Consider the following 12,233-nt stretch of genomic DNA (forward strand, 5'->3'; position numbering starts at 1 on the left):
AATGAACAGGTAAACTTTGGTACAGCCATACAATGAAGCAAGGAGAATGACAAAAGTACTGCTACATGCAAGCACAGAGCTGAATTTCCATGAAAGAGAGGAAGAAGCCAGCTTTTCCAAAAGAGTATAATTTGTATGATTTCAACTATGTATGATTTTACAATGCTATGAAGGCAGGCGGTGACTATGTGGGACTTTCTGATGGGCTGAGAGAGGGTATCTTCCAAGACGCAGGTAGTAAATTACTACTACCTTATTTGGGTAGCATTTACATGGATATGTTTACTTCATAAAAATTTTTCACTCTACATGTATAATTTGTGTACTTTTCCTCATATATCTTAAACTTAATTTATATATTTAAATTTTTAAAAATATCACACTAAAAAGTCTAAGGCTAAAAAACAGGTATGTGGGAATAAACAAAAGAACTACCATAATACAAACAAGGAAATCGACATGTTTGTTTATTGTTAGTTTGTTTTGTGCTGTGGTGATAATGGTGGTAGTTGTTTAAAATCCATTGTAGCTCAGACATGTATACTGTCATCCTCATATTAAACAAAAAGAAAATATGTTTTATATATAGTAGCGCAACTCTATTTTCAATTTTATGTAAATTTTTCAGAAAATTCACCTTCATCAACTAAGATCTGTTCAATATCCGTATCTTTATATAGAGGGCAAGCTTCGTTCAGAAGATAATAGAATGTTTGTAATATATTTGATATGTTTTGATTTTATTACGGACAGAAAATATTAGTACTGTGATTCCTAAGTCTGTTGACATTTTGTATACAGTTATTCCTTAAGTCCAATCTTCTTTTATAATGACTCCATTTTTTAAGAATATGAAGATCGATTCTTATCAGGCCATTGTTACTCTTGCTGTTCTATCAGTAAAGGAAAAGCAATTCTTTTCCAGCAACCCACAGAAACAGCATATCAAAACTACTCTGGTCAGATAGTCACCATACAGCAAGTCCCCTCTGATAGGATGGTAACCATAGTTACCAAGGATATTCATAGTTAGATCAAATGACTCTTCTTCATACATGAACATTCCTGGTACTGATAAAGACATAGACACTGGGTATTTATGATAGACAATTTTTGTTTGTCAAAAAGTTCATAACACTTTGTCTATAGTGTAGATAAGCAATACTGTCACTCATTGTTTGTGTGTCGCTTTTCCAGCCGGAAACCTCTGTGATCGGTGGCACCTTTACTCAAGTTTTGCTCCGGCCTGCTGGGCTCATTCGACCAACTCAGCCTGGCAGGCTGCACTCACCTTGCACTAGCAGCACAGATCCCACACCTGCCAACAGTGAGTCAGATGTGGAGCAGCAGGTGGTGCATGAGCAAGTGAGTACAGAGTCCAACCACTGTGTACAGCCAAGCACAGTGGCTGCTGTAGCAGGGTGGGCAGCTCCAGGCACCAGCACAGGCTCCAGCTCTGGGCAAGCCAATGGCTGGATCTGATGTATAGCAAGTAGCTTCCACTGTGGGCACCTATGTCTGGAAGACGGAAATGTGGTGGCACTCAGAAGCTTGGAGACTCCAGAAACTGCAGAGCCATAAACGGAGTGTCACAGCTCCAGCTCAATGGAAAACCAAATATCGAATGTTCTCACTTAAAAGTGGGAGCCAAGCTATGACCACACAAAGGCATAAGAATGATATAATGCACTTCAGGGTCATGGTGGGGAAGAGTAAGAGAAGGGTAAGGGATAAAAGACTACGTATCAGGTACAGTGCACACTGCTCAGGGGACTGGTGCACTAAAATCTTAGAAGTCACCACTTTAATCAATCCATCACTTTTCTATATGTCAAAAAGTACTTAAATAAGTACCTCATGAGCTGCTACCTGACCTGCTGAGAAAAGTAACTGCCACCCAGAGTCTAATCACATTAATGTTCTTCTTTTTTTAGCAGCTAGTAATATACTTTTTGAGCTTCATGCTGAAAGTTTCTAGATTATAAGCGATTATTCCAGAGTATGAGGATTCGGTTTATATCGTCTCATTTTGCTGAATATACTTAGATACAGTTATTCAATAATGTCACTTTTGTTTTCCTACAGATTTCTATCTCCTGGTCAACAAGGTATGAAAGCAGAAGCATGATTGCACTGTTCAAATAGTATATTCGTTTGCATACAAATTGACCTTAAACAGAATATTCCAACAAGTTTGCCATGATACACGTGTTATTGTCCTCTTGGGCCACAAGGCAGGCATTGCCTTCCGGAGCAGAGAGGGTAGCACCACCACGTCTTCAAAAACAAAACCAAACAAAACAAAAAACAGTGCTGAAGTTTGAATGCCCCTTCCAAAACTCATGTCAAAATTAATTGTCATTGTGACTGTATTAAGAAGTGGAATATTTAAGAGGTGGTTAGATTATGAGGGCTTTGCCCTCATGAATGGATTCATGGTTCTAATGCTGTTTTCAAGTTTAAAGGCACTGGTTAGGCTAAATGAAAGCATTCTCACATGGCCTCAATGAACAGTGAGAAAAATGACAGGCATACTCCCACAGGAGAACTATGTTTTGGGAAAATACAAACAGTATTAGAGGATAATGGAAAAAAAAAAAAGAATTCAACTTTTTGAAAGGATACATTCATGCATATGTGCATTCATTCAATAAAATATTATGGAACCACAAGTTGAAACCTAGGAAGAATAAAAAGATACTTTCTCCAATTATCTAATAAAAGAATCATTAATTTGGATGACTATGGTAATACATATAAGTTCCAAAAGGAGCAGGAAATTTGGCACTCATCCAAAAAAAAAAAAAGAGAAATTAAGCAGCTTTCTTAATTCAGTAAAAAGAGACAAAGGTGAAAAGAATTGGGAGGTAGGGAAAGTATGTAATCACTATTTCAACAAACCCTCATTTGATGTAGTAGTAATTTCACTCATGTAGCAGTTGAAAAGAAATTTCAGCCCCTTGATGTCTGTGGTTATAAATAAAGGGAAATAAAGATGTCTCAAATGCATAATTTTCTGTGGCTTGAGGTGCCAGCAATGTAAACTCCTCTCTTAAAAAAACATGTGAGCAATCTTTCCATTTTTATTGACTTTATGACAAGTAAACAATTTTATAGCTCACCAGAATTTTCAGTTTTCAAAAAGAAATACCACAATGAATTTGTCCTATATATTCTCTTAAAACTTTTAGAGAAAGTTCGTTTTGAAGGTTACCGACCGTTTGCCAAGCTTACAATGTTAATACATGAACTGCAACTGCAGGAAACCCTCTCAGTTCCTACACCCTGAACTTGGCAGGACCATTCTGCTTCTTACAATTAATAAATATTTAATTAGTATACTCTTAGCTGTGTTATTCTAATTCAGATAAGGATAAACTTTTTTTCTAAAATTCTTCATTTCTCAATGAATATAGGAACATCTTAAATAACTAGATTGCTACAACACAGAATTTCCATGTTAATGGCAAAATGGCATTTTCTCCTTTAGTGCCTAAAAATAATTCACAATACATTTTATTATAATGTGAGAAATAGGCTTTAATGTTTTGGAAGCCAAAAAAATTATGTGCCTAATGAAATGTACATTACTCTACGTAGGCACATTCCAATCTTGGTGGTGGCTATAGTAAACACAGCACTTTGTAAAGAAAAACAGCAACAGCCACAACAAAGGAAAACCAATACCGCGGTTGACTGTATCAACGTACTAACAAAAGCACATACTAACAATGCTTGTGTCTAATTTCATCAGTTAAAGGACAAATACAGACCTCTGACACAAGATTAAAACAGTAATCTATGTAAGCAATCCCACGTCCTCCTTACTACCCAGCCAGAACTTTGCCTAAGCTCTAGGACATTCTGAGTCTGAGGACTCTCATTAAAGGTGATCCTTAAAAGGCTACTGAAGAAACCACTTGCCTCCGGATGCTTACTCTTGATCATTATACTAAGAAATTTATGACAAAGTTTCCAACTTTTATATAAATTATGCTGACTTTAGACATTCCATTCCATTTCAAGCCCACCAGAATCTGTGTCTCTGTAGGATACACCAAAGAAAACTTTAGCTACTTTGCAACATGCTACACCTTTGTGATAACGTTATCCTCGTATCTTGTTCACACATATATATATATAATCTGTGTAGTAAAACAGACACAGGCTGGATCAGGTGCCAGTGCATTCTCTCACCTTGATTTCAGATCTTAACCAAGCTTAACATACCGCCTCCTCCAGGAAGGAGTCCCTGGTTGCTGTGATCCTGAAGCAACTATTCCCCTCTAAATTGTCAGAGAAATTTACTTATGCCATTTTTTAATGTCTCTATTCCCGTCTACCTTTTATTTTGTATGTTAATTATATATTAAATTATAAGAAGTTACCAGCTTCTCATGTATAAAGACTGTTACATGCTTTTGCTTCTCAGAACAAACTCAATTGAATGCTCATGAAATAAATAACATTGTATAATATTTACTTAATGGTTTAAACACCATCGCATTATTGAGGCATACCTTTGGTGGCTACCACAGAAAAATGACCAATCAATCAAAATGCTTATCAATAATAATGAAATACATTCACAAAATACTCAAGTGAAATATGTATCATATGCAACTGAAGGGAGGATGCAGTGACCCTTGAAAGATAGATCTGCAACTATAAAAATGATTTTTACTTACTTGTCTCCAAAAAACTTTCTCCAGAATTCAGCAGCATCTGCTTTTGTGATACGAAAGTTATCTCCCTGGAATTGACCATTGGGAAAGATTGCTTTAATTTCTGCCAGCATGTGACTGAAGATAAGGGACAGTTTCGTGAGATTTCGTCTGTAGGTACAAGGGAAAAAAAATGAAGAAAAGAAATAAATACCTATATGCATAAAATTTTTAGAATATATGTTAAGATAAATAATGTTATGTAGGTATCAACATATGTCTTGGTGTTTGATCATGAATCTCAACTGAATGTGGCCCTTAAAAGCGATGTTTATGAAAACACTCTACATTTAAATTCCTAACAAAGCGGCCAATTTATTAGTCATTCGTGTATTCATTTAACATAAACACAAGTAAGATAAATTACATGATTTCACTGAGCTCACAGATTAATGGAAGAGATGAACACTTAAAAATCATAATCAAATATAAATGGTAAACACGAACGACAGAGTGTCTGTTTCTACCTGGGGAAGTAAGGGAAGGTTTGCCACTAAAGGAGAATCTAAGAAGAAAACTCATTGCTTGACAGATAAAAGAAATGGAGTGGAGAGAAAGGGAGGATGGAGAGGGAAGGAAAAGGTGTTTCAGGCGGTAGAAACAGCATGTACGAAAGTATTAATAGATGCATAAAATGAAAAAGTATTTGTATTATATCATTTTTGGCATGGTTAAAGCAGAATAGAGGGTAACCAGAGAAAATAATACAAGACAGAGTAAGAAAGTTTGGCTGGGACACGACATAAAGAAGCATCTAAATCAATGTAGAGTTTTTGTTAAACATACTTGCCACTCTTACCTAAATATCAGATTCTCTGAGGATGGGTTCCAGATATGTGCATATATTAGAACCCCCCTGGGCAATTCTAATGTGCTCTCCCGATTAAGAGGTACTGTTATAAGAAATGGAGAGTCAGGCCAGGCGCAGTGGCTCATCCCTGTAATCCTAACACTTTGGGAGGCTGACGCAGCCAGATGGCTTGAGCCCAGAGTTCGAGACCAGCTTGGGCAACATGGCAAGACCTAATCTCTACAAAAATACCAAAAATCAGCAGGGCATGGGGTGCATGCCTATAGCCCCAGTTACTCAAGTAGCTGATGTGATCCTCTGAGCCGGAAGGCAGAGGTTGCAGTGAGCCATGATCATGCCACTGCACTCCAGCATGAGTAAGAAAGTGAGACAATGTCTCAAAAACAAAAAGCAAAACAAAAAAAAAAGAAATAAAGAGAAAGTCAAATGGATTAATGGATTCTGAATTCTGAAGATTTCATGAAGTCTGTTTTAGAAGGAAAACTTGTGGTAGTATGACAAAGTGCTTTAAAATAGAGATGCACATGTCACCTCTATTTTAATTTCCGTGTTAAGATCTGGGGATTCTGACAAGATTTAAAACATGCTTCATACTACAGAATAATACTATCAATCACCTGTAATGCTTGCTAACATTTCTTAAATTTACAACATTACATTAATCAGCAGAAAACTACTAGTGCTAGATAGCAAAGAAGCAATTAAAATACAAAATACTAAATAACTTTCCAGTTTTTAACAAACCTTATTTCTTTATATTCCCTTTAGCTCAGCATGACCAAAAATCAATAGGTACATACTGCGTATGTTTTCATTTTGAACCTTCAGCTACTATGCATGTGTGTGTGCACCTGTGTGTGTGTGTGCGTGTGTGTGTGTGCATGTGTGTGTTGGGAGGTGGGTGGAGGCAAGTGCTTTCGGACTCAATAAAAATATAGAGGAAAATTAACATAGAGAAAGTCATCAAATTTGCAACATATAAAACCATGTAATGTATCAACAGACCTTTCTTATTGAAAGTTTTGTTTCTCTGCTCCATATTTACTCATGTATCTGTGTTTAATAACTGTCATATAATAAAGAGTCATGTTTGTTACCAAAGAGATCACGTAATATGCACCTAACAATAAAATCACTGGGTATCATTCTTCCTAAAACATTTACAAAGTAAACACATAACTTCCTGCATGAGATGAATATGGAATGAAGATACTTATGATAAAAAGTGGGAAAAGTAGTAATAAGAAGAATACAATAAGGTATTCTATAAAATCAATAAATTCATCTTCCTTAAAAAAGTGGAAAAAAAAATCACCTAGTTCTATAACTTAACTACGAAAAGCTTTGTGATGAAAAAGGGTGAATCATAACATAGTCCTCATTTTTTTTTTTTGAGATGGAGTTTCACTCTTGTTACCCAGGCTGGAGTGCAATGGCGGGATCTCGGCTCACCGCAACCTCCGCCTCCTGGGTTCAGGCAATTCTCCTGCCTCAGCCTCCTGAGTAGCTGGGATTACAGGCACGCGCCACCATGCCCAGCTAATTTTTTGTATTTTTAGTAGAGACAGGGTTTCACTACGTTGACCAGGATGGTCTCGATCTCTTGACCTCGTGATCCACCCACCTCGGCCTCCCAAAGTGCTGGGATTACAGGCTTGAGCCACCGCGCCCGGCCCCATAGTCCTCATTTTAATGCTTGACCTGTTCCCATAAACAAGCTGCAAAACTCATTATAATATACATAAATGTTATATCATTTTCTTAGGTTCTGCCACTTTTGCACAACTCAACCTAATCCAAGTGTAAAACTTCTGTTACTCAGTTGAATCTTTGATATCGATATGATTTTTTCATTTATGTTAACATATCCTCAATTTAGATGACGGTAGACATGAGATACTCATTTTAAAAAAATTTAAAAAAAAAACTGTTTTCCTATACCAAAGAAAAGACTTGTGACCAATACAAACTACAATTAAAATACTTTTATTCTAAAATTATTTATTATAAACAAAATCCATGCAAAGCAAATGAATAAATGTGATGGTTCATGGAATATATGTGGAAATAAGTAGCTTCTCATATAAGTGAAAGAACTGGTGTTGAAAATTCCATGTAAAATTAGTTAAAAGTAAAATTACATTTATAAGATTATTGAGTCTTTTTTTTCTGGACAGTGTTTTATTTAGTTGTTTGGGGGTTGTTTGGATTTTAGTGTCAGGAATAGATTCTCACTAAGTATCAGATTCTTTATTAAGCAGTCATCATTTTAAGTCTTATGATGATGGGAAATCAGATGGGCTTAGGGAAAATTGGCTAAGTATGGAAAAATTATATAATGAAAAATTCCATCTACAAAGACGTATGATTGTTACTTTTCTTCTCCCTATGTCTAGATGGTTAGAGATGATTGTATTCTTGGATTGTTTTATTTTCAAAATTGAAAGTTATTTTTTAAAAAGTGGGTATCAGGTTGGGCACAGTGGCTCACACCTGGAATCCCAGCACTTTAGAAGGCTGAGACAGGTAGATCACCTGAGGTCAGGCTGGAGTTTGAGACCAGCCTGATTATCATGGTGAAATCCTGTCTCTAGTAAAAATCCCAAATTAGCCGGGCGTGGTGGTGCATGCTTGTAATCCCAGCTACTTGGGAGGCTGAGGCGGGAGGATCGCTGGAACTCAGAAGGCAGAGGTTGCAGTGAGCCGAGGCCATGCCATTGCACTCCAGCCTGGGCAACAAGAGTGAAACTCCATCTTGGGGGCAGGGAGAAGGGGGTATCAAAGGATGCAAAACGGGATGGGGAATGAAGAAAGCACATACTGCATAGCAAAACACAGTGAACACAAAGAAGTCACAGTGCCATATAAAAAAGAAAATGTATTGCTGTGATAACAAAGTTAAATGGCATTAGATACCAGAATTCGTTTTTGGTTCTTTTTTGTTTTTCCTTTTAAGCTCCAACAGAATGAGTTTGTCAGTTCTTTTCATACCTTGGTATAGATTGCAACCTCTATAAATATGTTAAGTAATGGATTTCTCAGATGATTATTTACAAAAGATGGGTGTGTGAATGTATAAATCTAAAGTAAATACATATATTCTGAAATGTGTATTATATATGCATATATATATTCAACTATTTCCAACAATATGAGCTTGAGTTTCTTTCAAGACTAAAGGCAAAATGTATTTTTTCATTGCAAAACGTTTGTGCAAAACGTCCAATAAAATAGTGGTGATCCATTTGCAAAAGCAAGAAAATGGAACTATACACACATTTTATGATCAATCAATGAGTATTTGTAGAGGTACTGGTGATTATTAGAGCTTCTAGACTATAAAAAATGTTACTATGTTTCTCTTAAAGTTTAGTGTCTACATAGCCAGTGGGTCAGATACACAGAATGGGTAATGTGTTTCAGCCTTCAGATCCAACAAATAAAAAAAAATTGGATATGATTAAAGAACAAAGCAATGAGGGGATGGAGTACAGCCAATCCAAATAAAGAACAGTCGGTTTGCCCTAAGTATAGCCATCTTGATTTTTCTTTTTTGTTTTGTATTTATTAATTGGAAGTTTGGTAAAAATTAAATCTTTTGCCCAATTATAGAAATAAATTCATTGCAGATTTCCTAAGGTGACTTCATGCTTTCCTTAAACTCAAATCTCTAACCATCAAGACATAGGGAGAAGAAAAGTAACAATCATACGTCTTTGTAGATGGAATTTTTCATTATGTAATTTTTCCATACTTAGCCAATTTTCCCTAAGCCCATCTGATTCCCCATCATCATAAGACTTAAAATGATGACTGCTTAATAAAGAATCTGATACTTAGTGAGAATCTATTCCTGACACTAAAATCCAAACAATCCCCAAACAACTAAATAAAACACTGTCCAGAAAAAAAACTCAATAATCTTATAAATGTAATTTTAATTTTAACTAATTTTACATGGAATTTTCAACACCAGTTCTTTCACTTATATGAGAAGCTACTTATTTCCACATATATTCCATGAACCATCACATTTATTCATTTGCTTTGCATGGATTTTGTTTATAATAAATAATTTTAGAATAAAAGTATTTTAAAATGCCAGATAATCAAAAGTAGTTGTCAACATTGGCCAAACTGCCAAAGATGTTAACATTAGAGGAATCTTGAAGAAGAAAAAAAAGGGAGGGAGGAGTATAAACTAAGGAGGGAGAAGAGCTATATTAAAAAAAGAGAGAGAGAAAGAAATGTGAAATGTATCTACAATGTCATCACCTAGGCAACAAGGTACCTCTTTCATCCTTGATTCTGTCACCTATATCATATTTCTTTAAAATGGTATGAATCAATTTCTCTAAATGTCAAGTTACACCGTGGGGATTCAACTAGAATGTGGTTTTGAACTAGAGTGAATTAACATGCTGAATCTGTTGGAATGATGGAGCTTCACTGTTCATAAACAGGCCTTAATAGTTTAAGGTTGCTACACCATCATAAGCACAAAGAAGTATATAAGGCTTGATGAAGGATGGCACAATGCTACCCTTAATGAATTTCGCATATAGTATGAAACAAAAGGACATGAAGAGATCATCCTACTATAACATAGTAGGGGTGATCTGCTCTACTTATAACCATCTCGACTTGATGAATTAAATTCATAAAACAAATAGAAAATATTCAAGATTTGATTTGTAGCCTCCAGTAAATTCAGGAGTCATACAAAGAATGTAATCTAATTAGATTGAATGCAGTCCTTGAGTTTTTTCTATTCAAGAAACAGGTGTGTTATAAATCAAGGAGGAAATAAAAAGCTTTAAATGCCGAACTAGTGAAAACTTTAAATGACTATTTTCAGTGAGGTGGAAAGTCTGTAAGAATGTGCTGCTTTTGGTAGAAAAAATGGGAGGTGATATTTTTACCCAAAAATTATTAATAATTCAATTCTCACATTTAAAAGCAAGGACATGCTCTTCTTAGTTTTTACAAGGTGAAACAAACTCAACATAAAAAGAAAGGCAGGACATAAAGAATATAAACAGTGGTGATTAAAATGAGACTCACATCCAGCTAAAGAGCAATTTCCACTGTATTTCTGATATACTGCCCTCCAAAATGGGTTTAGAGACTTACTTCACACTGTTTCTGACCTTGGGAATGTTGTGATTTCTAAGTGAGGAGACTAGGCTGATGTAAGCCTTGCCTTTCATTTCTCCCTCATGAGAATAGATACCATTATTAAGATGGGTTCTGAGAGTCTTAAATACAACTGGATCCGTACCCATTCCCCCTGCCCAAATGCTTTAAAGTTTTAAATATATCTAAGGGTAGTACACAACAGACATTAAAAGTTCAAATACCAATAAAGACTGAGTCTACCCAAAGTCATAAAGTTAGCAGTGCGCCTAGAAACAATCTAAACTGAAACACAGGCAGAAGGACAATTTTCCAACTTGCTCCATTTTACTTCTTGGATACTAAACTGCTCACTTTACAAGAAATTTAGTAAACTCCTTCCAAAAAACTACACTGAACTGGCAACCAAAGGAAGGTCTGGCATTTCCTTTGTTAAACACCTCATTCACCACTAGCATGGCTAGGGAGGCCACGTCCAAAATTCTGGCTGGGAAAGACGAACTTTGGGCATTCTTTGATCTCTCTGTAGTATTCTTTTCTTTTCATTTGAGACAGAATCTCACTTTGTTGGCCAGGCTGGCATGCAGTGACACAGTCTAGGCTCAATGCAACCTCTGCCTCCCTGGTTCAAGCTATTCCCGTGTCTCAGCCTCCTGAGTAGCTGGGATTAGAAGCATGTGCCACCAAACCCAGCTAATTTTTGTACTGCAGTAGAGATGGGGTTTCTCCATGTTGGCCAGGCTGGTTTAGAACTCCTGACCTCAAGTGATCCGCCTACACACTCTCCCAAAGTGCTAGGATTACAGACATGAACCATTGTGCCCAGCCTGTAGTATTCTTTTCAACATGTTATCTGCAAAGTTTAGTAACAGCAATAAAGCCATCCCTCAAAATAAGGATGCTCTTCACAGGGTAAATTTATTTGCTTTCCAAAGTAAATAGATTTAAATGGACAATTTATGAATGTTTTACTTAAACAAAACTCAAACATGAAATAACATGCCAGCCTATCCTGCTCAATGTAATATCCTTTGAGAAGCTTCCAAAAGATATTTAAAATATATCCTGCTTACTTTTTCTAGTAACCTATATATTGACGAGTTTGCTCCTTAGTTTATATCCTTAGCCTGCTTAAAGATCAGAACAGGTTCCTTAACCTGTTTCCTCATTTTTTAAAATTTTGAATAAAAATACATAGGACATATAGGTAAGATCCTGATGCATGTAGTTTTTTGAAGACCTTCAATAAGTAAGTTATTTATTATTAACTCTACTTACCACTTCTGTTTAAAAGTATAAATATTTATCATAGTAGTGTTTCTTCTTTTCCATATAACTATTATCCAATAACCTGACGGCTATTTTACTAAGGTAGGAGAATCATATTCTCACATTATTACGATCGTCCATTATCATGAAGGCCTCTTACAATTCAGAAACAGCAAACAATGGGCAAGTATTTGATATAATCATTTAGTCATTAATTCTTCAAATCTTTGAGTGCCTATTACATAGCAGGCTTGGTCTAGGCACTGATATTACAAAGATGAAGATGACAGAAT

The 12,233-nt window shown here is 35.8% G+C and overlaps 1 protein-coding gene across 10 annotated transcripts in view; it reads right to left on the bottom strand.

Moving 5' to 3' along the window:
* CBLB (Cbl proto-oncogene B) overlaps positions 1-12,233 on the bottom strand; it is a 207,198-nt gene that overhangs the window by 107,514 nt on the left and 87,451 nt on the right. For all 10 annotated transcript variants that reach the window (XM_078352259.1, XM_078352266.1, XM_078352263.1 and 7 more), the window contains exon 4: positions 4,689-4,835. In XM_078352259.1, coding sequence (XP_078208385.1) covers positions 4,689-4,835 — 147 coding nt within the window. The remainder of the gene's footprint in view (positions 1-4,688; positions 4,836-12,233) is intronic.

This window comes from Callithrix jacchus, chromosome 15, assembly GCF_049354715.1.
Source record: "Callithrix jacchus isolate 240 chromosome 15, calJac240_pri, whole genome shotgun sequence".
Taxonomy (NCBI): Eukaryota; Metazoa; Chordata; class Mammalia; order Primates; family Cebidae; genus Callithrix; species Callithrix jacchus.